The following is a 27,357-nucleotide window of genomic DNA, read 5'->3' as shown; positions in this document are numbered from 1 at the left end:
CAAGGTTACATGAGACACAGACGGACTGGGCGGAGTGACTGGCTTGCAGCACCGGAGAAGCCCGGTCACGGGGCAGAGAGTTTTGAGGAGTTTGCTAAGAATTGGAGTAATAGAGTCAAAAGCGTAGTTTACCATCATGGCTGTTCACTGTATTGTGACAACAAACAGGGGAGACCAGGTAATACCAGGTGATCCCCTGTGGCTACGGTAAGTGTTCCGTTATGTTTTTAGAGGACTAACTACTGTAACAGTGGTGACGTTAGTGTGTGTGTCTCATGTGACCTTGTGATTTGTACACCCAGTAACTATACAAATCACAACATGTAAATAGGAACATGTTGCCGTTATATTGTCACTTATTCGGAGCAGTAGCTAGTTGGAACCAGTTACCTGCCTGATCTTTGCTAGGCCAAGCTGATGCTGGGGACGTCAGACAGAGTTACAGCATGCACAGAGATGAGAAGGGTACGTATCGACTTGTCTAACTCTGGGGGATACAGTGAATAAGATAAAGTCCCAATAAGTCAGCATGTTCCTACGAATAATGTACTTACAATACATTAATTCCAGATAGGGTAACAATGCATAGATTGTAATATCCAATTTACCTAATGACACCATTCACACACTGCTATTGGCCAGGCGTCCATGTTTACATGTACAGGTCCTAACCCCTGACCAATCCCCTAACACTAACCTTAACCACTCAAGAGGAAATGCCTAACCCCAACCATTCAATCTGCTTCGCAGGGTGGGAATTAGCGTGGCCATAGTGGGATTTGTAATTTTGTGCTCCTTCCATAAAGAAACTTAAGATCTTTGGTTATGTCTGCTTAATATGATCTATGTCCTACATACTCAAGCTGATTATTACAAACAACTAATAAGTAAATTAGTAATGAATTTGGTTTTCAACAAAATCTAAAAGTGTAGTATAGCGTAGTGACCACTAAAAAGTTGAATTACAACTAAATCTGGGTTTACAGTGTATTTATTTCCAAAACACATGAAGTTTATAGATTGTCCCCCATCAATACAGGGATCAAAGAGCTTTTTTAATTAAACTGCCCTCTGCTTATACCAATTTGTACATACTGCCAATATTTATTTGTCACATGTGAAAACATTGCTCTGTAAGATTCGCTTTACTGTTGATATTGGCATTTATTTTTTTTCTTCTATTGTGCGTATATTTAGATTCACTCAGACTGGGCTGACTACGTTCTCCTCTTAATCTACCCTGCAGGTTCAATAAGTCGCATGGCCTGATTTGGACCGTCTCTGGCCACTGTTCCAATAGTATCAACAATACAGGCCAGTGTAACGGGAAATTAGCTACAGTGCAAACAGATGGCTCCTTTTACTCCAGAAATCAGCCCAGTTTAATGCAGAGCAGTTTAACACTTCTTTACAGTACATTTGATCTCTAAGCCCCAATCTGTCCAGCCAATCAATGGGGCTTTTGATTGCCGCTGCCAATGGATCTGAGGCATCTGAGTATATCGCCTTCAGAAGAGAAATCACCTGCTGCTGTTGCAATTAGAAAGGCGAGGGGTGGCTTCCTTTTCTCACAGCACCGTTCCACACTGTGTTAATGTACTGTAATACTGCCTTCAGATACACAAATACTGTTTCTACATATTTTTTGGGGATGTTCGTTTCAGGCAAACTATTTGAAATATGTCTGGAGGTTCAAGGTGTAAAGAGAATAGCAAGAACAACTTTATGTGCTTAAGCCAAAGATTAAATGTTTAATTTAAGGCGAACACATGCTGCAGTAATTAGCTTTGACATATGACAATATATTTTGACAATATGAGGCATGACATAAATGACTATCATCAAATGTGGACCTTAAAGTTATTTCCGATTTGCATCCTCATCTGCATAATTAACTGTAAAAAACTGTTATGGGTGTCAGTTTTCACTCAGTTTAAACCCCAAATCTTCAGCTGACATTAGGTTGAAGTAAGACAACCTGACATTATGATTGCTAAGGTCCAATAAGAGCATCTCTGTTGTGGGACTTTGCAACCACCCTTCTACTATACTGTTGACAAAACGATGGGCGTTTAATTGTGTTCTCTGTGGACTTGGTCCTTGTGTCCTTGTGAAGTCATGTTTGGGCCAAAGTATGACCCAATACACAAGTTAGCATTCGCCAAGAACAGTTAAAATCCCCGATGTGATCTCGACACGCCCATTTTACCGAGGATACAAGGATGGTGATGTGTGAACCGGGCAGGTATCCCAGCATTCAATTCGGGTGTAAAGCGCTTATGGTTTCAGGTACACATATTTTCACAATTTACGTCAATTATTAAATCAATAAATTCATTTTAAAGATGTTTTAAGGAGAGAAATCAGCTGTGTAGATTTTGAATATAGGCAGTTCTACGAAAATTGATGGTGAATTAAAAAAGCCTTCGGAGTTGGAAAGCTATGCAAACTCTCGCGAGCCGGTCAGTCAGTCAGCTCACAGACCCCTCTGGCCCCACGTCTAGACAGACCTCTCTGGCCCCACATTTAGTTATTTGCCAGTTTTTATTGTATTTATTTATTGGCCAGTGATACTTAATAGCAATTAAATGAAAACCTGGAAGACTGAACAACAAAACAACAAGGCGGTGTGAAGGGTGACCGTCCTTGCTTTATTATGAATACACACATCAAAGCTGACTATAACGTGGCAGCGCCCTCTGTGCTGGGGGTGTTGCGCAATAACAGGAAGAACGCTTCGTCTCAAAACGGTCAACAGCGTTTTGTGTGCTTCTGAACTTGCGAGTTCAGTCTTCCAGGTACAGCTAGCAAGTACGGTCTCCCCAAGAACACAAGTCCGTTCTTTGCTTACTTGGTATTGAGAAACGCCCATTGCCTGGTCAGAACTCTTCTACCCTTACAACACAACCAGCAACACATTTTGGTCACTAACATCATGCTGTGATGTAGGTGCCACTACCTGAGTACTAGGACTGAAAACCGGTAAATGGTAGTGTCATGACATCATGTATGCCTGTGTTATCATTTATGGCTCAACAGCACATGTTTTTCCAGTAAAAGCCTTCTGCTCAGGTTAAAGGCATTACAATAAGGTGTGTAAATCAGGTCAGGTTGATCTGAGACCATGTGTTTAACAGCTGTCTTTGTGCCAGTGTGCCTTGAGTCAGCAGCACATACCTCCTTCCCACCAAGTACCCTTTCAATACTTGATATTGATCCACACAGACCAGCTCCACCTTTGACACATGGAGTGTTAGCAGGGGCGATAGGCACAACCACATCTGTCACTCCAACCGAATTATGACAAATTCCAGCATAAAGAGGTTGGCGCTGTCGTAGGTGGCAGAAAACACATTCATCATGTGTCTTATTTGATATCTCCAAATTAATACAAACTTTTGTTGTTGTTTAGAAGAAGAGAAAAGCGCTGTTTCCTCAAGGTCCTCTGACAATTGTAGCCCATCCAAAAGCTTTTTTAATCCATCATGGATTTACAGTGTCATCACATTGTCTTTTTACCATAAATAAATGATTACGAATACAGATATTTCCAGAGACCTCTTCTGTGTGTTCATAACCCTTCCAGAATCTTAGAATCCGTCCTGGAAGATGGGGAGTTTTCGTAGACTGTGTGTAGACTATGCATGTAGTTCCACAGCGATAAATCCACGATTGAACAGAATTGAGTCCGAATTCTGAGAATAAAGTCAGAACTCAAATAAGTTTTCACCAGTGGCCCTTATCCTCTTCCGTAGATTTCAATACATTTCTGTAAGATTTAATTTCTGTTTAGTCTTTTATTTAGTCTTTATAGTCCTTTAACAATTTATACATTCATGTGACATCGTTCCAGCATCCTGATAGCCCAGGTCCCAGGTAAATTATGTCTATGACGTGATTTGGCACAACAGGGTTGAGGTTATACAAGCATTATTGCACAAGGAGACCAGGTGGATAAAAGACTCGAAAAATGGCTTAGACTTCAGAGGGTTAAGCAGATGCATTTCCATTTTACAGTGTTTTTCTGCCACTGTCCCCCTGTTGCTGCTGTTTGTGTTGCACCTAAAAAATAAATATGTTACGGACACTCCCAGGCACAAAACATGAAATCCCAAACATGTTTTTGTGTCTTAGCAAGCTCTTGAGTGATTACTAGGCTAATTGTGTGTGTGTGTGTGTGTGTATGTGTGTGTTTGTGTGTGTAGCTACTGTAGCCTTGAGGAAATCCTCCCCTTCCAGAGTCAAATCAACATTGCTTTACGCGAGACAAAACCTCATAGCAGGAAAAGGAAAGAGATAAATTAAGGAGAGGGAAGAGCTGCTGGTGTGAAAAGGGCTGAATAAAAACTGCACTATTTAGAACATTAAGAAGATCCACCTGAGAGACTATGAACACTCAGGCATCACTAACCCACAATTCACACACTGATCTACCTGTGAGTATAAGGTGCGAACATGTGCGTTCCCTTTATGTGCTGCACAGTGGGGTCTCTGTGGTCTCAAGTGGTTTTGGCAGCACAGATGTGCCCCAGGCAGAGTTTAAAATAGCTTGTATTATTTGTCTTTTATTGAAGTTGCTTGGATGTGTGAATTAGGGGACATTTTCATCAAAGTAATGGCCAATAACAATCTTCAAAGTTGCAAGGATTTTGGCCTCAATGTCACCATAGGGGGAATTTATATTCATAATCACTGAACACCATCAGCGTGATTAGCATCTGGTGATTTCAACTTGGCATGCTACGCTGTTAGATGCTGTGATTTGGTGTGATAAGAGCCTGTGATTCTGGTTGAATTATCCAAAGACTTAATTATCTGTTATCTGCGTTTTCTTCCTCAACTTCCTGGCCGGGGGCACATGACTTCTACAGTACAGTACACTACAGTATTGTTTATTTATGTAGAAGGATCAAGATGTATTTTTGGAGGCTCTGTTGTTATTTCCTTCGACGATTTGAAATTCCTATTTGTCCTTTTCCCATTTGCCCTATGTACGAGCGGTTTCCTAACTTCCGATTTTACAAACAGAGATTCTTGGGACTTTGCTCTGCTGGCGGTGTGTGTGGGAGTGTTGTGTTTTAGAGTAACACATGAGGATGTGTGAAGGTAAGAGAGTATGTGAGGGCTCTAATGAACCCCATTTGTGTTGTTTTCTGTGCCTGTGCGAGACCTTTTCTTTGCCCTACCAAAAGTCATCAGAATGAAATGCGACCTTTTGTTTGGATTCCATTTAGCTTGCTGAACTGTAGTTGACCTCATAACTGCTCACTGTGTACATACACACAAACCCATCTCCACTCTGCAGGACAAACAACAGATGTAAACCCGTTTGTGTAGAGTGATTGCTCTCCAAGTCAACCTAAAGCCTTCTCATGATATTACCAGCAGTGTACCGCACATATGGAAGATGTATACGTTTCCACGGCCAGTTTGCGTTCCTGTGGCCAATGAGCGAGTGGGCTTCATGCCATGTTTGACATCACTTAGGCCTCTGTCCATGCTTACCCAGCCTCATACTGAGACAACAGGGGCTGGCTGGATGTGCTTTGATTAATTCTATCAGTGGGAGCCTGGTGGTGGTGAGGAGTCTGGGTGCAGTCTGTTTGTCTAGTAAAGGCTCATTGAGGATGAATCTTCCCTGATGAGATTGTGTCGAAGGGCTTCATGTTTATAGTGATGAATATGTTCTCACAGAGTCTAACCAGCAGACTACAGCAGTGATGCATTCAGCCTTATTTCTGATTTCACCCAGGAGGAACTCTCTCGCTGCCAGGCCTAATGGACGTGGAGTGTTGTTCCAAGTTGACCCTGTGAGTCCCAAGTTGCTCCAGTTTGTACCCCTCTGACTTGGCTCTCATAGCCAATTTGCATGCCTCTGTCCAATATCTGACATCTCTCAAGAACTCTGTGCTGTAGATCATACTTCTAGCCTGGATGTCATACTTTTAATATTCCCTCATTTCAAAAATGCATTTCACTACGCAAGGCTCACATTTTAAACAACTGATTTCTTCCTTATGAGGAAAAAGTGTGAAAAATGAATGTTCAAGAGGAGTGATCACTCATCTGTGTCCAATGGCGCAGTCACATAATGATGCATGCCGCTCCTAGATGCACAAATATGGATTTTATTTTATTTTCTTCTAAAGCTGGAGTACTTCTAATGGCTTTAGATTACTACTTAACTTTACTATGCATATTAATCTTTCTGTGTTCAGAGTTAATGTTTTCATACACTCCATGATGATTTATTAGTCAGGGTGATGAATAACACTGATAGTATAAGTGCAGACCCAGCACATTTGGTCAATTTGTTTATATTGTAGCCCTATGCTGTGGGATCAGACCAAAAAACAGCCTAGTGCAACACTGTGATGCCAACCATATTACATGAAGTTTTAAGTCTATGCATGGGAGGTCACAATACCGTCAAGTCAAAGTAATGTTTAGCAACAAACGAAATGAAAATGTATCTCAGCAGTGGCTTCCAAGTTGATGCTACTCTGTAGATGCTAGGAATAGTATGCACAGCCTGAGAGGCTAACAAGCACTCTGCTACATTCAGCTGACATGTCACACAATATTACTCACTGAGCCTTTCATCTGGGCAGTCAGACTCTGCCTTGATACTACAAGGTCTGCTAAAGCTTTTGGGGGAAAATGTAACAATGAAGTGATCAAGACTTTATTGTGTAGGGTTCCATTTGAAAAGCTTAAGCTAGAAATTGATACTGCTGAGTGTATGATGGACCATGAAGAGTTTATCATGTCATGACTGCTACTTTCAAGGTTTGTACTTAAGATATTAAAGTTGCTTTGCTTTTGTTGACGTGTCATTACTTTCCCTGGTTGTGGTAGTGACCAGTGTCCAATTTGTGTCACCCGCTCCGCTAACAGCCGTTACCCTCCGCCCTCCACCTCCCGCCCTCTCACCCTCGCCCCATCCTCGGCCTTACCCCGAGCCTGGGAGCGGAATTCTGGGAACATTTTTCCATGTGAAATGCCGAGGTCCAGTCGAGGGGTGTGACGCCAGTGCATTGTTCCAGCGGCAAAAAAAGGAACCGCTTGTGATGAGGCCAATTCCTGTTGGTCCCAAAAAAACAGCCACTTTCTCACACTGACTTCCTTCCTCATTGGACAGCACAAAACAATCCCAGACCAACCAGCAAAGTAAAAAAGAAAGAAAGAGAATGAAAAAGAGCAGTAGGAGAGGTGAGCTTGGATTTGAAAATATGTATATATGTATATATATATCCTGAGAATATATCCACATATATATATATATATATGTGGATATATTCTCAGTCGGTGCAGGTTGTGTATCTGTAGCTGGAAACACATTGTCTCTGCAATCTCCAGTTTTCACCTGAGCTGCCCCTTTTAAGGTTCAGGTACTTTATTTGCAGCCACAGACCCCTGCAAAACACGCTTACCCTCATGCACTGTATGCTAGCCTAGTGACAGCCAGCTGCTCGTATCTTAACTGCCTGTATGATCACCATCATTTCAGTAAATCTCAAATCACTCTGTTTTTTACTGTCCCTGCAATGTTTGCATTTGGCTCCAGTGTAAAAAATTGCTATCAAGGTAGGAAATATACTTTTAGGAAAACCTTTTGTGGCAGATTAAGAAAACAGAAAAAGAATAAGGAAAGCAAGTGAGGCTTGAGAGATTGATTGAGAGAGCAGGACTCAGGAAGCACCTGCCTGTGCGGAGGGCTGAGCATTCATCTGACCCCGCTCACATCAGGTGGTTTCCTTGTTTACGTTATCTCCCTGCAGCTCCCTGTGGCCCAGCCACTATTGGCTGCCCTGGGCCACTCCTTTTTCCAACTCATTCATTGATCTTAAGAGGGCTTACCACTTCCTTGTTTCTCCTTTCCCACTAGAACGACTGTTAAGAGGAGAAACCTACCTGGAGCTCACTGTCAAACTGAGGGATCCGTTTAATAAACAAAAATAAAGCAAAGCTCTGCTTGACCTCTTACCTCTGTCCTGACAGCACAAACATGGGAGCCTTGAAGACTGCTTTCCTTTTTCTCCTAATGCCTATACTTGAGCTCAATGAAAACAAATAGGCTCACTCAATTGGACTGACTGATAACCTTGATCCTGCTGTCCGACCATGTCATCTGTAATGCTCAACCCTTACCCAGCTGGCAAGATTTAAACACTGATCAGCCAGCGGGGGGCAGATGCACCGCTTTCTGGTCGTCCATTATTCCAGGAATCCTGCTGAGGCAGCAGCATTTTTAATAGTAAAGATATTGAGTTGTACTGCTGCTGAATGTTTCCTTTTCCCTGTTGATATAATTACGGTTAAATTGCTGCTTGGCGTTCATGGTAATGACTGCAGGTGGGCCAGGCACAGGTGCTGTCTGTAATTATAGTGCACATGATCCAGAAATGATTATCTGGGCTAAATACATGTAATAGACCTCTGCAGATGCGCATCTAAACTGTTTTATCAAATGTTTATTTTCACCCAGAGGCACAGCTGAGCATTGTGTGTGCACGTCATAGACAGAGTGTGTATAACATGCACCCGCTGGGGTCTCTGTTTGGTTGCGGGGGTCGTTCCCCACTGCCCATCATGTCGGTGGATGTTGGTGCATGTTTGTCCTGGTGAGGCTTTAGCTGGTCTGACGTCACAGACTCTGATGGTCAGCCAGGTGATTGGTTATAACATCCTTTTTACAGTTCAGTTTGAGTATGTGTACAATATTTCTGTGTGATGCTCAGTTTTGGTAGTCAGCCTAAAGAGAACCACTCTAGATGGACATTTTTCTCCATGGTCAGTTGGCCATCCTTCTCTTTGCATGGCCTTTCAGTGGCCCTGCTTTCCTTACTATCTTGTTATCTCAGCAAGTGTTTCCTGCGAGCTCCTCGCTTTTCTCTGGGACATGTGGTAGAGCTTGCGGCACGTTACGTCCACAGGGTATTGTTCTCCTGTAATCCGACCATCGTAAATTAGCTGGAAACGATTTGTCAGACATGAGAAAGGGGGAGAGCCAGGAAAGGGAAAAAAACAACAACAAAATCAGGGCCCTGAATTGTGGCCCCAGCACTGAACATGTATGTTAATGGTCTCTGTAATTGCTGCAATTCAAGCTATTTATAACAAAATATCATCCAGAACACTTAACTATCGGCTAACTGGAAGACATTTTCTAATTTTACGCTTTACTCTGAATGCTTGACATTATGTCAATTTCATGGCATTGCCTTATTCATCACTTTATGTGACAAGCTGATGTACAGTGAGAGGTTGCATGGACTACAGTTTATGGACTAAATTGTACATTTACTTTGGACAAAATTTACCCTGTAATGCAAAGGGAACTACACAAATTTCAGGCCTACTTCAAAGGATATGGTACTATTTATTCCGCAGACTGATTCCTATGACCATCAACATGACCCTCTTTAATGAACATCAGAGGATGTCTCACACACATCCTGGCTCTTAAATAGCCCTCATGCTCTCACCTATATCATCAAGGTTCCACAGCAGTGGTCTATTCTAGGGAGAGTTGACACGTCCTTCTACTCCCTAGGTCTCCAGGAAGGAGCATGTGGCCTGTCCATACAGTTAGCCACGGCCAGGACGAGTGTTGAATCCTTACAAAATGATCCACGTAACCTCAAACCGCCTCAGTTTGACTGCAGCAGAGACATTTTAAACTACAAAACTATGCCTTTCTGGCCTCACTGGGATTTTCTGTCAAGATCTACCCTTAACCATACCCTCCGGGAATCCTACCGTCAAAACCAATGTTCCCATGGATGGGAATGACCCCCGGGGATGCGGAGATTGACGGTGAGCAGAGAGGGACCAGGAATTAAAGGTCTCTGAAGAGTCAAGACGCTTGTCAGAGGAGGACAAAATAAAAACATGGTGTATAGGTCCACATCATCAGCATGCCCTTAGCTGTGACATGGGAACCCCCCACCCCCACCCCAAACTATGCCTGGAGTCACTCCCCCCTGGACAGTGAGGCCCTGTTTGCAGCTGGGTTGCTGGCAGCTACCTCATGCCAGGCTGAACTATGCTGGGAACCAACTAGCATACAACCTTGCGATCAGACCAATACACACAGAAACTCACACGGCTTTTGATATAAAGCCAAATAAGTAACCGTTTTACAAAATTGCTTTGATAAGGAAATGTTGCAAAGCGAGGGAAAACGGGAGTCTGGCAGCCATCGGGAGTGTGAAAAATGACTGTGATTCCTTAGGAAAACAACTTCCCCCCACTGTTAAATAACAGTATTCCTGCAAGTGTAGGGGAAATCAGAAGGAAGTTCCTCCCTTATAAGAGAATGGATTGTTCTCCAGCTTTGATTGTTTATGCAAAGCTAAGCATGTTTGCTTTTAATTATGTCACAATGTATAGCAGGAGTGCTTCCAGTTTTGAACAGGAACAAATATCGCATGCCTCATTTGGAATGAGTGTGCATTTGTTTAGCACTGCATCTCTTGATTTCCTTATCAGCAAAAATTAACCCACTGGGACTTGAAAATCACTACAAATAGAAGCTCATCATCAGAACAATTAATATACTGTATTTTGGATTCAGTATTTTTTTGCTCTTCTCTAATTTACTTTTGCTTTCACTGTTACCTCTTTTAATTCTGATAAAATCTTAGCAAGGGTTTGGCTAGCGGTCGAGAACACACAATTTAACCTCAATGTCTTCAGTTTGAGTCCCTCTTACATCATGCCTGTCATTCTCTACTGTCAAATAAAAGCAAAAATGCCATATAAATAACCTTAAAATTATGATCTTGGTGTGGAATTTTGCCAAGTCCCCATATTTATTATCCCAGACAAACCCATCACTTACTAGTAAAGCTCAGGATTATTTTGTCCCGTCATCAATCTCCTTAAAATTGGTTACCATGGAACCCAGTATTTTGCAGGGGGAAATGACAGGATGACAACATTAAAGCTGGTGATGTTTTGTGTGAAGCTGGGTGTGTCTGTTGTAGAAACAATATTCAAAAGGAACATCACTACTGGTTTGGCTCAGAGCTCTTTGGATATCTCAAGTGTGTGAGGTGGATGTTTTGCAAGCCTTGGATGTGATCAAATATCAGAAGCACTGCAGGTGTAAAATCTAGATAGAGAACAGGATGTTAATAAATGATATCAACAAAGGATTTGTACTTTGTGGACATCGTGCAATTGAGACAGAGGGATGGTCACAGCCAAGGATCTGTGCGCACAACTCTCTGCAAGAAATATTTCCCTTTAACTCATTTTCTTGCTCTACAGGCTCTGAGTTAAACAGCCTAATTCAAAGGTCAGGTCAAAATAGCATTAGTGGCATTTAATTTCCAAAGCACAGACAGTTAGTCATGAGAGAATCAGATAAGCTTTGGGGCCACTTTCAGGCTGGTTCCTGTTTGTCCTGTGGAGCGAGTGACTTCTTATTCTATGCTGCTGCTGGTAAACCTATCAGGGCACAAAGGAGAATAGGACCCTCTGTAGACAACATGTCTCCTCCTCAGACAATAAGGCAGGGGACAATGTGGGAATCCTGCAGGAGGACCCACATAGCCTGCATAGTATGCTGAATTGAAGGTTACACAAGTGTTTAATTCACAGCTTTCAGAAGTTTTAAATGTATTTATACATTTAGACATACATTTATTGTTATTGTTTATCATAAAAACAGCAAAAAGTAAAAGACCGGAGAAAAGGAAACCGCAATGTCATGTCGCTATTAAATCCCACTGACATTAAACCTACTGAAACTCTGGACCCTTGCTGTCGTTTTGCCTGTTGAACAATGACATTTCAACATTGTGTCATTTCCCTTTCTAATCTACACCCATTTCCCCCCATATGGGTGTCATCCCCCGGTGTAACTCAGAGAATTGCTGGGGTTGGCTGCTGTCAGACATCACAATGCTCATTGTTCTAATGGCTGCTCTGGTTGACAACCTGAGAGCAACGCATGAAAGACTGGAGTATCACTTATAATCTTAGTGGTAAATTATTAGTTAGTTAGTCCCAAAGACAATACATTTGGAGTGCATGTGCATGCTGTGTGGCACTGTGCAGAGCAAAGCAGGGAGGAGCTCTTTTTACGTACCATGTCATGTCACTGTGACACACGACTACTGTGTCATGCTTTCCTACAGCCCAGCGTCTCTTTACAGTTGACGGAGCTACCTGTGGCCAAGCCCCCCACCTCTCCTCTCACCCTTCCTTCTTCAGATTAAAGTAAAACCTGGAAACCATTTTGCTTCTCTTTTTCCTCTGAAGTCCTCATAATGACAGGAAAGTGTTCTGGCCCTGCCGCCACAGAGTGCATGTGCTTGATGGGAAACTGTAAGCCTCTGCAAAAATGTATCCTTTTAGGGCTCCGTGAGCTCTGTTACACCCACACTCTGCAACCATAAATTTCAAAAGATTAAATAGCATGTGGCGGTTATCTTTATTTACACAATATGAAGCTTTTTTTCTAAGTAAGTGAGAATGAAAAAGTCACCTCTGGAGAATAGAAAGCCCTAACATCTCATCGATGAAGTCAACTTGAAATAGTTCTATAATTTCATTTAAAAAAAGAGTTTTGCCATCTTGCTAAATGTTGCTCCATGTGCATTCATGTCAAAGATGGCTCTTTCTCCACAGTGAAAGATAACATTTCTATGGAGAGGTGCCAGTATTATCAGGTTCCTCATGTGCAGACACACTAAAAGTTTTGAAGAGTCATTATTGTTTGTAAAATAAATGAGATCAAAATTTAAGAATATCAGGCTATCAAATTTTTATTTTGCTTTGTTGTCATTCAAAGTTGTTGTCTCCCATGACTGTACGCTTGGCCCCTGTTGTGTATAAATGAGCTGTTTCTGTGTTGCACCCACTCTGCAAGGGCAATCACTGCCATCCAGTTTGAATGTGGCTGGGCATTGGTACAGCAATCACTGCATGCTTGTTGTTGATGATTAGAGTTTCTACTGCTTATTCAAGGATATAACTCCTCTGTAATCAACCAATAGTCAATCAGGTTCTGGAGGCAAAAAAATCCAGCTTCTTATCAGAGAAGGTTACTGAGTAATTGCAGTGGAAGGATGACATGCATCACAGAAAGAAAAGAAAATGATCGATGAATTCTAGAGATCAGCAGTAAAATGGTGGTTCATTCAAAAGTATGGTTGTTAATTTAGTGTAGTAACAATTACCAATGTGTTTTTAAGACACTTCAGATAGGGATCTAGCTGTGGGCGAGTAAAGGACACTGGGTAGAATGGGAAAGGAACACCCACACACTATTTCCTCCATAAATTACCAAGACATCCACCAGACAAACATGGTTGCCGAAAAGATCCTCGCTAGTGAGAATAAAACTTTTGCGACCTATAGGTTTTACATCTTGTGTTACTGGTATTGTGTCAGCCTAACTGGTTCTCAGGGTCAGCAAGAGGCAGGACAGCAGATAAGGGCTGTAGCACACCTGCCTGAGCAAATTGGCTACACACCCTATCACATTCTGGTTTTACTATCCTGTAAATGATTAGCATACAGTAGACAGCTCACTGTAGTAAAAATACACTCTTTTCTGTTTCAGTTTGCTTCACAAGCACATCTTCCCTCTCACACCTCCTACATGTGGTTCTGTATAATAGAACAATACTGAACAACAATAACGTGTATTGTATTATGAGTGAAATAAAATATAGGCTCGTCTGGCTCTGATACTATCAGATGGTTCCAATAACTAGCTGCATCACTTCATCCTCATTATACCAGCCGCACCAAAACACTTTGCTCTCATTAGGGCCAAGCCATTGTCTGTCAGCAGTTAGCAACCATTTTGCCTTCCCCATTACAACACAAAGAGAGGGGAGGTAAAACAGTTTACCCACAAATCTCACTCTGTGTGCCTACTGGTTCACTCCACCTATTCAGGCAAGGAAGTAAAGACCATCTGCTCAGTTTATAGAACTCCAGTCTCAAAACAATCAGTAATACACATTCACAGATTCTTTTGCCATCAGCCAGCAGATTATTTGGTTAAACACCCACCTAAACTCTTTCCAAAACAAATTTAAAAAGAAGGCCAAGGTTGATCAAGCCAAGGTTGTGGAAGGTGGTCATTGCTTTGAAGATGAATGTGTGTGTGAGTGAGTGTTTGTCTCCTACTGGCGTGAGATGAATGGCATTAACCAAAAGAGAAGTTGGACTGAGAATAAGCTGAAGCATTGTAGCCAATGGAGTAGCCAGTAGTAAAAACATAAAAATAAACGATGGGCAGCTGCTCTCAGGTCCCTCCATAACCAGACATTATAATGATCATAATATAATCATAGTAGTGAGCCAATGTGCCACAGCAGCTAAAAATCAGTTTTTGAATTGTATAGATGGTAAACAACTCATTGTTTTGTTGTATGGATCTGATCAATCCTGATCCACCACACGCTCCCTTGTATCCAGCCTTTCTCTATCAAACAGAGGTTAGATTCATGGATTGTGGGAGTTTTCAATTCACAGTGCAGTGGGCACACTGCTTTTACACCTATGACTTCACACTTTGGCCCGTTCAACGGCACACCATGTGGGGACAAAACAAGCAAACATTAATCTGCACTTTGTATGAATATTCAGATACAGCTGTCTGTGACACGGCGATAGCAGCTGGTGTGCTTGGGCCCCACAGATATCCCAGTGCCATGCCTGGACAGAAGCCGCTGCATCTGGGCCAAGACAGGCCCAGCCGGCTCTGGCAGGCTCATCCAGGCCCAGAATTTCCCCAAATCCCACCAGCGACACCCTCTACACAAGGGTGGTCTATGACTCAATAAACACCTTTAGCAGCCTGCAGCAGATACATTATGACACTTTTAGTATGTCCCTACAATGGTAATGAAGAAGCTGGATAAATGGCTATTACAGTAATTCAAATATCTAAGATTTGCCACCTTAGATTAAACATTTTATAGATTTTATGTATAAAAATGGCCGTGATTTAAAAGACATCAACAAGTTTTCTTCATCATCATATCAGGCTAAGAGTTCCATAAATCAAATGCGTAATGTTGACAAAGTGGTTTATTATTACCGCAGTAACAAGTATGAGTTAAAACAGTTGGCACTGCTTTGTGTATCACATTTAATTTACAATTTAGGGCTTTTGTTGAGCACTCTTGACAAAGCAGTTTAAATTCAGTTGGATTTTACTGGAGTGAATCACACAGACATGGTCTTTTCTTCCGCCAATCATGGAACAAGGCACAGCCCAGTGAATGTGACACCTGACCAACGCTTCTTAAAAACAGAATAATGGCCACATTTTTCATTATAGCTAAATGTCAAAACCGACTTAGGATGACATTTTCCCTTGTGACGTGAATGTAATTTGCCCTTTTTAATTAACCAACTTAATCTCATACTAATCCAATAATATTGCCATAACAAGTAATGCAAGTATGGTTGGAAGACAAAGCCTTCTATGGTAAAAGAGTTTGTGTTTGGTGGGCCTGGCGTTACCGCCTCCCTTACAGGTTGGCCCTGACAACACAGCGCCACAGTGCCAGGCTGTCAGCGTGCCAGGCTCAGAGAGCAGCTGCCAGGCTAAACCAGCGGGCACTAATTCAGCCACCCACAGGGAGCCCCCTCCATCCCTTCTTCTTCAAGCCCTCCCTGTGGTTACAACTACCCCTTCATCTGTGCGTGCACACACACAAACACCTTACACAATGCAGGCTTTAATTATGACAAACTTGCCAAAAGCTAATCTCCCATCTTTTTTAATAAAAGACATGTGTGGCCGAGGGGGAAGCCAATATTTTAATAACTAATTACCAGAATTTCTGGTGAAAAAACACCTTGTCCTTTGACCAACAGTGGCCTTTCTTGATCAAGTAAAGCCTGAAAATCTCTCAAAGCTACCCATGCAAGACAATCAGGCCAGTTTTTGCTAAATGCTGCTGCAGAAGATTAATCATAGCTACATGCCCATTTCTGCCCATGTCTCCAGAGTCAGCATATTTATGACAAGTGTAATACCCTAATTTCATCAAAATAAAAAATGTATTATTTCTGAACATTACAAGCTTGATGGGTTGCTTGCATCATTAATTTGCATGTTCATTGCACAAATCATTAACATCCCATCTCTTAATTTTCCCCAGAACTGGAGTGTGGTCACTGAGCCCTGGGGACTGTGGCCAGGCCAGTTACTCGCTGGTTGGTTAAGCGACGGCCAAAATGCTCAGAAGCGTTCAACTGTTCTTCTGATGTGATACGGATTTTCTGTGGTTAAACCCTGCTGCGTCCCGGGCCTCAACCCCCTGAGCTAAGCTTATGGTTGAAAGGACAAACCTTTTCTCAACAAAGAGTGGGAGGATTAAAATATTCTTGTAGTTGAAGAACTACCTGCAACTTGAATGGCTTTATATTCAGCACTGGAGCATGCCATCCAAACTTCTCTCTCACTCTGTCCAATTCTTTTCTAGTGTTATTATATAAATTATACATAAAATAGGAGAGTGTCACAACAGATTTCAGTGTTTCTGCTTTCTTGCTCATCCAGAGAGTCTCTACTACCTTCTTTGTTTCCGGAACAAAGTTGTGGGCCAACCAGCCGACCAACGCTGTCATCCGTAGAGCCAAGCTGCTAGCGTTTAATATTGTAGCTTGCTGATGCATGCACAGCGAGACCAGCTGAAGACTGACATTCCTCAGGCCCCCTCTCTATGCATCAAACACATTCTCGTCGGCATGCTAACCTGTCACTCATCCTCTATCTGAGCTCATCTGTCCCAGCTGAAGGTCACAATATGGCTGGTTCCTTTGGAGAGGCCCCGTAAGGTCCTGATGCTCCATGCTGCCTGAGTAAACATGGCGCAGCAGTTCATAAAGATGCATATTGTGGGCCTCCATCTGTGTATGTTTAAATTAATGTGTGCATATTGAGGGGTCTTCCTGAGTTGGGTTTCCTGACTGCAAGGATACACGCATACCGTTAGTTAGGCTGGCTGAAATATTGATGTTGTGTTTTGTTCTCATTTTTCTGTACTTGAGGCCATCTGGATAGATCAGCCTTTCTCACGTTAAATATTAATTCGCCCATTGAATATGACCAGGGGAGTATAAAAGAGGGTCATTTTGTAATGCGAGAGGAAAAAAAAGAGGGAGAGGTGGTGGTGGTTGGGGGTGGGTTGAGCAGGATTCAACAATAGGTTTTTCCTAACAGATGGAAGATTGGCTGCAGGGATATAGTTCATTGTCACAGTGGAAGCTGATATCTGATTATATTCCCCAGCTCATGAACACAAAGGGATTACATGTGGTTACATTAATAATGAAATTAAGATTATTTTGTTGACACGTGTCTTATTTGTTGTGCCACAGTTGTGAACGTCTGAATACTGCCTTTCAATCTGCCTCTTTGTGCCGCATTACTCTGGATTGACCGATGGATCAAGTTCTTCCAACAAGCCAATCAAAAAGATCACTTCTGGCCAATTCTGCCACCTAAAGCAACTATCCAATGAAATGAGGCTTGTAATTAGCTGAGAAATGTCCATGTGGCAGGATGCAATCATGAGTACAAATTTAAAAAGCTCTAAAAACAATCACATTAATGACAGTTCAGTGGTCCAGACTGGGTTCAGCTTTTCCCTGCTTTCGGCATCAACAGAGAAATGCACTGTGATCTGAATGTGCACTTACTCCGCAAACTCAACAATGAATCTGCTTAGGAGAGCAAACCAGCTAACAACATGACACTCCTAACAAGGTGCCTTTAAAGGGAGTGGTTTTATTAAATAATTCCCTCCATTCTTAATAATTAACAAAAGCCTATTAATTATGAACAAATCTGTAGCCTAACACTGATTAAGAGGAGGGATGGATGCCTAGGAGCATTGACCGGTTTTAAAATACCACTTCTACTTTTGGTTGGTAACTGGAGTCCCTGCAGTATGACAGTAATATGGTAAGTAAATAAGAAGGTGGGGTATGCGTTTATGGGGCTGTCAGAAGGGCACCACAAGCCTAGGTGATCAATAATGCAGTCTGGCATGTGCCCAGGTGGCTTAGCTGTCCATCGATACTGTTTGGTTGAATAACGGTACAGAAATAAAACCTGTGAAAAAGCAAAATATCTGTGCTTTCCTGCCTAGCTCAAAACAGTCCATAGAAAAACGTGTGAAATATTTTAAAGTAATAATCACTGTTTACGGGGGGGGCTATTTCCAACAGCAGGCCTCCAGGTTCCCACTGCTCAGTCTAAACAATAATTGGCTTTACACAGTTGAATTACCATTTTCGGATGCTAAATCAACACAGCTGGACATCCTAAAGTTTGTGTTTATGTCTGTTCACTACCTTTCCGATTTGAGTCTAAAAATAGCTCAACAGCATCCTGCTGTGATGCTGAAGGTGCAGTCATCTTTCCCCTCTGAAGGACACAACACTGTCTGAAGTTTGGGAGCAGGGGGAGCAGGGGGAGGGAGGGAGGAAGCAGTGACTACCGTGTGACAAGCACCCTGTTCCTTCCTCCCAAGCCTGAGAAACAGGAAGTGCTGCACATAAGGCATTATTGTGACGGAGAGGAAATGCAAGGTCCTCTAAAATAAGAGCCCCAATCTGGTTGTCAATGACAGCGGACTGTCCTCAACAGTCCCAAAGAGACACCCCTCCCCCCCACACACACACATCACCCCCCCTACAAAAAACATCACTGTTGAGTGACGCAGATAAATAAAACCACATCCCATTCTGTAGCCATACCAAGACTTCAATGTGCAAAAAATCCTAAAAAAGAAATACAGAGCAGTTAAGTCTACTTATAACGTTGTGGGAAGGTATTCACTTTTGTAAGATTTGAGTGCAGTAGTTCAAAGATCACATTAATGGCCAGCATTAAGATGTGTTAAACCTTTTGCTCCCTGCTAACCTAACCCACATACAAAGTGAGCAACAACAGCATTACAAAGGCTTAAAGGACGCATATGGGTAGAATCCATCCTTCTTGTGTTTAGCAGAAGCTGAGGAGGAGCTGGTTGCTAAGAGAGATGCAAAGCTTTGTATCAGGCTGCCTCCCAGTTAATTAAAATCCTACTTTATCGGTTTCACGCTTTCAATTAGAAAGCTCTGGAAAGGGCCCAAGCCTCTGCCTGTAGATAACCATAGCAATGAGACATGATTAATACGGGGGGCCCACTTGCGCTGCAGCAATGCCCTGCTGTTGTGGCCATGCCTCGTTTTGATCCCAGGCACCAACCTCTGATGATCCAGGCAGAAATGGCTATGAAGGCCCTCTCTGCAAAGTCTGCACAGCACCTCAAGCAGCATATTAGATGGATAAGATCTGCTTTTAAAGACCATGGCAGGTGCTGGCCACCTGTGATCATGTATATTTCAACTGCAGCAATGACTGAAGTATTACTATTTAGTCTGTGCCAAGTCTAGAGGGTCAGCTAGCAATGATCCATCAATGCCTGTCACTGCTTTTTACAATTCATTAACTGCAATACAGAAGCCAAGCTGTACCAGATATCAATCATACTTAGCACATGATAGTTTTATGGGCATGTGGAGGTTTTTTTGGGTTGTAGTTTGTGTTATAATTACAATTATTTGTCATGTTCTGCATGATAAAAAATAACCTAATATAAACACAATTTTTGAATATTGTACAGATTATCTAGATATTACAGCTAGGAGTACATCAATTACTATTCAAACCAAATTGAGAAGGCTTAAGAGGCAAAACGCTTATGAAATACGACACAAATAGGGACAAACAGGCATACGTTTTGTTACAAATCATATGAATATATTTGAGTGAACTGGTATTAAACTTCCAAACAGCATCTCTTTTTCTATATGAAGTCTTGTCACAAACACCTTGCATAAAACAAACCTTTGCACAAAACAAAATATTTACTGCCATCTATTGGCCAGTTTAGGAAATCACAAACATGGTACCACAAACATCAGTAACACATGTCCTTATATTGCTTTAACACTTCCTTCAGTATCTGAAAGACATGAATGACTGCCTGAGTGATGATGGGACAGATTTGGGTGTTGATCTGAATTGTTCTTCTGTCATGCCAGAAGTGTCCTTTGGCAGGTCATGAACACTGGGGCCAGGCTGGGACATCACTTCTAGGGTATGTGTATGGTAGGGGCACAAAGTAGCCACCCCCATCCTACCAGCAGTTATGTCCCCCATGCTCTCTCTGGGGATCTGATCTTGTGATATTTGGAGAAGGAAGCCTCTTCCTATGGCAGGTAGGGCCGGGATGGATGACTGCTCTTTCTCAAAGGGCCTTCCTCTTCCCATTGTGTCCATCAGTACCTCTGTGCGCCCTCTGCCTACACCAAGGGACAGGGGACTGATAACAGCCATTTCTTTCCTGAGGTCTGATGCAGTGGCTTGTGGGTTAGGGGAGGCATGGATATCCACAGACAAAACATTGTTGACTCTTGGAGGGCTCGTGGGCGGCTTGTGAAGGAGAGTGTCAACTTGTGAAGGTGATTCAACATTTGCAGGTTCAAAGGATTCTACCTGTGTCTCGCCATGCTCTTCTGTTACAAGTGTGGGCTGGGATGGAGTCTGAGATCGGGGGTTGAAGCGAGCCAGCAGACCTTCCTCTGTGAGAGGGTAGTGGTCTGCAGCCCGCTTCTGCCGCTCACGACGCGTCTGCTCCAGCTGTCTGAGCTCTCTGGGCAGCTCCAACACACTCTCCTTAAGATGCAAACAGGAAAAGGTGTTTGTGGACCAATGAATGTGCTTGAAGGATAATTTCACATTCTTTTCAAGTTTGTCTTGAAACAATACAAACAATGAAGCAGTTTTGGTTGCGGCTATTGTTCCTTCTGTCCATACTGGCTGTGAGGAGATTCCTTCCTAACACAATTTCAATGTAAAAGACGGGGACAAAATCCACAATCCTCATTCACTGAAAAAACTGAAAAGAATTTGAATGTTCAGCTATAGCTAATGTGAGACTTTAATAGTCAAATCCATCCATCCATCATAAAAATGTCAAGGAAACTAATATGGTAAGTTTTGTACTAAACAAAGGACTGGGATTTGACATCCACCTGATTTGACTTCCTCAGACTGCTAAAGCCTGAAATTAACTTTAACTAAACTTTGAAATGTATTTTTTTTTTTTTACCCAGAATGAGGACTGCAGATTTTGTTCATCACTTACATTGGAATCATAGCAGAGAGGGATCTCATGAAAGCCAGTATCGACCGGAAGAACAATCTCAGTGACAAAAATCTGTTTCAATGTACATATTGGCATGTGCATATTGTATTAAAGTAAAATAAAAACATATGTGAAAATACCTTTTAAATGAGCTTCAGCAAGGTTTCTTATGAAAGAAATATAAAAGCAGTTTAAAATCTGAATAATCTCAGTAAGGGAACAAAGACACCTACACACCCGTACAGAAACACAGTTAGTCTGCTGTGAACGGTAAATGCATAGTATGAAACATACATGTTGGTTCACCGAATTAATAAAACAAAACAATCTCTGGATTGAATTAAAAAAGAAGCAGACTAGTACGGCAGCCAATCAGATGTTTTGCTTTTACTTGATTGGGCATAGAGAGAGATTGTGCATGGTGGCTAGCAAGTACACATTTCCGAAATGGGAAAAAAAAATACTTTATTTATCCACCAAAGACAACGTGCCTTTTTTACCCTGGAAATGTGCAAATTGTGAATTACCCACCATGCTAACATGCTCCAATTCATCAGGTTGGTAGTGGCTGCTGTTGAGATATGAGTCCACCAGGGCCATGTAGTCTGTCATAATAGTATCGAGCAGCACCAGTCTGAGAGGCTGAAGATGGATCACTGACAGAGCCATCACCTTAAGCAGGGGTACAGGACAGGGACGCTTGTACCACATCTCCAGTTCTTCCTGTAAAGACACACACCAGTGATTACAGCACATTAGGGGTGGGAAAAAAATCAATACGGCATAATATTGCAATATTTTCCATGGCAACACTGTATCGATGCACAGACATCAAGGATCGATCAATCTATTATTAAAGATGTGTTGGTCAGTTTGTGTGATGAGATGTGATGTGATGATTTGTGCAATGAGATGTGAGATGTATGAAAAGAGAAATGTATCTTTTTAGATAAAACAGAAAGTTTTCTTTTAGGGACATAAATTGAAATTGGGAAAAATTTGAAGTTGGAAAATAGATTTGCAATATATCACAGAATATTGCATTATGTTTAACATTGCATTAATATCATATTGTGATATACAGATACTACTACATGGTAAATTAAACCATCTTGGATTGGAGAAAGTGTACTGCACCTTGGTGAGCTGTGACATCATCTGAAGGGAAAGAAGCTGTGAGGAGGGCACCTTCAGATGGAGACTCACCACCTCCTGCAGAGTACTGACTCTGTCGGGAAGGAGACCTCCTGTCTCGGAGTAGAAGCACATGACATCTGCCACCTACACACATGCAGAAAGAAAAGCAGGAAATAAGTAAGCTCACTTAAACATACAGGAGAGAATGTAGGCCACTGTACATATTGCATGTACCTGCGTATCAAAGACGTTGGTTAGCTTTACTCCAAACTGAGCAATCAGACATCCAGCAATGGCTCTGCAGTCATGAATGACCTATACAAAATGTGCAATCAACACAGATGTGATGTGATGGTAATAATCCTCACTGTGACTGAACTGTATTTATATTGTCTGTTTAGAATACTTACCTTCAGTATGTGTTTACTTTCCAGGATCATGGAAAGACCGTTCTTGAAGGCCCGAGCTCCAAGTATGAGAATATCAAACAGGTATACCTTGCTTTTAGTGGCAATCTAGATGTATGAAAAGTTTGTTATTTTCTTCTTCTTTTCATTTTGGTGATGAAGGAAAAGTAAGGACAGAATGACTCAAAAAAGCAGGAAGGCAGAACTTCTTACCTGCAGCCAACACAGTCTCCCATGCTTAAATACCTCGACTCCATCAGCGCCCACACCTATCACATGCTGCTTCTTGATGTGCATAACCTGACGGATAGGAGCTCAGAGATATTATTGAGAGATTTAGAGACAACAGGTTCTCAGTAAATGTGTCCACCATTATATACTGTCGATATAGATTTGCAAAGTGACAAGTAGGTCATTTAAAATGATTTATGCAAAAGTAAAGGAACTTTAAATCAACTCACAGCAGACCCAAACTTCTCCTGAAACTCATCAATGACTACAAAGTTAATGTACTCCTCTTCGTCTTCATCTTCATCATCACCTGTGAAAAGGGTCCTCTCAATAGTAATGGTTTACGTTTGGAAGACATTAACTTGAAGCTGGAAGTATGCTGAATTTGAGTATGATTAAAGCTTTAGCAAAAACACTTAATTATTATCGTCATACTCACCAAATGTGATTGTTTTCTTGTATGGCTGAAACCTTTCCACATTCAAATGCTCTTCAAATTGGTGGTCATGAATATTTCTGTGCAAAACATTGCATGTTACAGTCAATGGCTATATTAGGACAAGCACTGTCACCACAGTGACATAATTGTTAATTACTTACCCAATGGCAACGTTTGCTTCATTGGGAAACTCCACTGTTATTAAATTACACAAAAAGGCATGTCAGATGTCAAAACCTTTAATTAAAAAATATTGAACGTTCACTTTTTATATATCACTTGTCATGAATAAACTAACCATTCAGAATCTCATGCCCGAAGAACATTTTTGAGCCAGGACATTTGAAGCCATTACTGCCACTAACAACTGAAACAATACACACGAGTTAATATAACGTTAGTTAAGATACAAATATAGACATGTTTTCTGTGCCGTTTTAGCATATTCCTTCTGACAGGCAGAACCAGTTGTTATCTTAACTATACATATTAAACGATAAACATTTTACTAACCGTCCACCAAAATCAGTGTTTTGTTGGGATTGATACGTTGGACGACGCCAAGGTAAGATGAAGTCTTAAGGGTAAGTTTGACACGTTTTCCCTTGAAGGTATTCAGGAACTGAACTTCGTCCAAAACCATTTTGAAGTCATGCAAGTTTTAAGATATTAAAACAGTGAAGCTGCTAGCTTGTAAAAAAGCAGGCTGTCGACGCTTTTCTATCATGAGCCACAGAATCGACTAGCTAGGCCAGCCACTTGTCATTTAATTTAACATTAGCAAGCTAGCTAAATTACGTGTCAGGGCGCCAAAGTAGCAGTCAGAGGCGCACAATGCTGCGTTCAAAGCTTCTCGTTAATTTCTGTATCTTCTTCCTCGTCCCTGTCTAACATTATTAAATTAGCAACAACAACAAAAAAAACAGTATAGGCGGGTAAGGCGAATCTACAGTTTCTTCTATTATATACTTTTTCTGCTATACACTCTGCACATCAGCACATTTGTTTAGTGTAAAAAACTATGTAATAATGAACAGTTTCGTTTGGTGCCTCCCCAGTGGACTAAAAACAGAAACTGTGGCAGGCAGCAATGTGGCGCGTCAGGATGAAAATTCCATTTGATGTGATGATAGTCATTTTAAACTGTCATCAGGTTTTTAATAAGGATTAATATGACTGAATTAGTGTGATACAAGCTGTATTCACTGAGGTTGGTGTAAGTTAGGCTAGTTCAACAAGCATATAATTAGTGCCTTAACCCTTGTGTTGTCTTCCCATCAAAATTGAAAGTCAACACTTTTGTTGATGCTTTTCTTATGATTTTGTCCCTTTTTTCAACACTTTTTTCAATGTTTGTCACTTTTTTTGACGTTTAACACAACGTAACACTAATTCATTAACTTTAGTTTTACAGTTATTTTTGGAATTCATGGTCAATAAACCTCATTTTTAGGAAATTATACCTAATGTTTGAGTTAGAAAAGAAGAAATTAGGAATTATTTAGACTAAAATTAAAGGAATGTGTGTTGATGGATAATCACAGACTGGAATATGTCAACTTTTACTCAATACTATTTCAAAACCACTTCAATTTTTTCTCTCCGAATGCTATAAAATTGAATAAGACACCCCAAAATTACTGAAAGAGATTTGTGCTTGCCAAAGAGCATTGTGTGGAATCAATCATGTTATTTTGGGTAGTTAAAAAGAACATTGATATAGGAAAACTGGTCAATTTGACCCGAGGACAACATGAGGCTTAAAATCAGGGGCATGCCAATAAAAACAAAGGAAAGAAATGGAAAGGAAGGTTTATATATTGATTAAAAAACGTTTTACAGAAGGTTGCTCAGATCTGACCTAAGTCATACTTTTCCAAATTCTGTTGAGTGTAGAGACGAGATGTTCCGATACTGATACCACTTTTGGAAAAGCCGCCGATACCGCCTAAAATGCTGTTATTGGCCAGTACTGGAGTTTATGCACCAATATACTAATACCTATACCAAGCAATTTGGACCTAAAGAATATTCAAACTGGTTAATAAAAGAAGTTTCTATGGCAATGAACGCCACGTTTGTGTTTGTTTCACAAAGATTTTAACCTGAGCCAGGCAGTACAACAATTATGGCAATCACATCACATCCATACATGGGTATACAGCTGTTAAAACATAATAAATGACATACTAGTGTCGGATCAGTACTCGGCATTGGCCGATACGCAAGTTCAGGTATCGGAATCGCTATCATGAACGAAAAAATGTTATTGGACCACCTCTAGTGCAGATTCTGTGGTGATGCAACAACAGGAGCAGGTAGAGCTCATACAAGTACTCTACACATTAACACTTTAGCAGCTGAGTGATCTGTTTCTATATGCTGCAGCAGCTAATTCTTAATAGCCACCTAAGGTCAATATCATGGCTGTATTATAAGACCAATGTGTTCCGAAGTGGTCAGTAGATATTAAATGTATCCACCAGGGGGTGGTCACAGCTAAACTGATGAGTTATTTGATATGTCAGGGCTTTCACTCTTCTGACTTGAGGTGGTTTCTTAGAAATATGACAAATTTCAATCTGATAAAAACACTCAACATAATAAAAGCAACCATACATGTTCATCCTCATTAGAAAGTAAAGTGATTTGTCTCTGAGCAGTGTGTCAGTGCCCTGTGTTGGCCTACAGTGCATCTCTAGAGAGGTACACTTTGGCCAGACAATTTGAATCTATTCTAATAAGAACTTGATAATTTATCTAGAAATTCTTCACTGCCCTTTTTACTTACACCCTGAAGACATAACTCACCATGCTGCCGGCTGACTACTAATTGGCCATGCTGCATTTTTTGAAGCAACATCCATGACCACAGTACCAATGCCTGAACAGGTATCCAATCATCTTTAAATGAGCTGCATCAGGTGTTCAGAGGCAACAAATGTGATCATTTTTAGAAAATTCAAATGAAGATAATACTTTGAACATGATGCATGCAGATTATTTTTAAAATAAAAGTTGAAAAGTTACAAGAATAAGACCAATAGTAGCATACGTGAAAACAACAACCCAAAACTATTGTCTTTTAACTGCCTAAGAAACATTTCTTGTGTGACATGAAGTCATTCAGAGTGCATATTAAACCGATTTAGAAATATGGTCCAGCCAAATGTATCATATAATGTCAGAAGCAGTGCAGAAGTTTAACAGGATTGGAAAATTGAATCAAGCCCCTCCCATAGTAGAGGCACATGTCCCAAAGTCTACTTTTCATTTTTCCTTATCAGTGTGTGTTTGTTATTGGTCTAAGGTTTGGTGAAGACTCACAAGGAGACATGGGTCCCAAATAGCACAGTCAACAAAAGGTACTGTATACTGCTTTACTCATTCCTTGAAAAATCACAAAAAATATGGCAAGTCTCATTTATTTAAATGTTATTTGAAATCAGATTTAGATGTACCTTAAGCCACATGGGGGCATGCTTAAGGCACCACTGAGTGTTCTGATAACAGCATTGGCACAGAAAAGGGTGCAGACAAGCTCTCTTATCAGAAGTAGCCAGCTGCTACTGCAAAAAACACATAAACTCAAACTACTGCTTGTCTGTGGACAACCTGCAGGGAGCCACCTCATCAAATGGAGGATGCTATGGGATGCGAGAGGGTCGGTGCTGACTCAGATTTAATCACAGACTGTATGCACCTTATTCTATTTGTGCTATAGAGTGTGTTAGTCCTCCTAAGGTCAGGTAAAGTCAAGTGAGAAAGGGTAAACGCAAAGCTCCAGAGCGAATTTAACAACATTCCTTTTAGCTTAAACTGGGCTTTATTATTATTTAAGAAAAGCTGTGATTAATACCTTTCCAATTACATCCTATACGTAAGGTTTTTTTCACACTGATAATTCTTGTGTGTTTGCATACCATTCCTTCTTTGAGGATATGAGGATCGTAATATT

At 41.2% G+C, this 27,357-nt stretch overlaps 1 protein-coding gene across 3 annotated transcripts; it reads right to left on the bottom strand.

Moving 5' to 3' along the window:
- Positions 1-19,830: 19,830 nt before the first annotated feature.
- On the bottom strand, positions 19,831-26,300 carry exd1 (exonuclease 3'-5' domain containing 1). Of its 3 annotated transcripts, none has more exons than XM_032499634.1 (11): positions 26,191-26,300; positions 23,698-23,766; positions 23,561-23,594; positions 23,400-23,476; positions 23,191-23,270; positions 22,943-23,029; positions 22,733-22,837; positions 22,557-22,637; positions 22,323-22,466; positions 21,717-21,908; positions 19,831-20,713 (listed from the first exon to the last, which is right to left on the bottom strand). In XM_032499634.1, the coding sequence occupies exons 1-11, from the start codon at positions 26,201-26,203 to the stop codon at positions 19,994-19,996; spliced, it is 1,602 nt and encodes a 533-aa protein (XP_032355525.1). In that variant the 5' UTR covers positions 26,204-26,300; the 3' UTR covers positions 19,831-19,993. The 3 variants fall into 3 exon arrangements, with proteins under 3 accessions (XP_032355525.1, XP_032355524.1, XP_032355523.1); XM_032499633.1 differs by lacking the exon at positions 26,191-26,300 and adding an exon at positions 23,913-24,427 and having other exon boundaries at positions 23,191-23,258; XM_032499632.1 differs by lacking the exon at positions 26,191-26,300 and adding an exon at positions 23,913-24,425.
- Between the last annotated feature and the right edge of the window lie 1,057 nt (positions 26,301-27,357).

This window comes from Etheostoma spectabile, chromosome 20 (genome assembly GCF_008692095.1).
Source record: "Etheostoma spectabile isolate EspeVRDwgs_2016 chromosome 20, UIUC_Espe_1.0, whole genome shotgun sequence".
Classification (NCBI taxonomy): Eukaryota; Metazoa; Chordata; class Actinopteri; order Perciformes; family Percidae; genus Etheostoma; species Etheostoma spectabile.
Note: the sequence above shows the minus strand (reverse complement) of the source record. Positions and strands in the feature narration are given on the sequence as shown.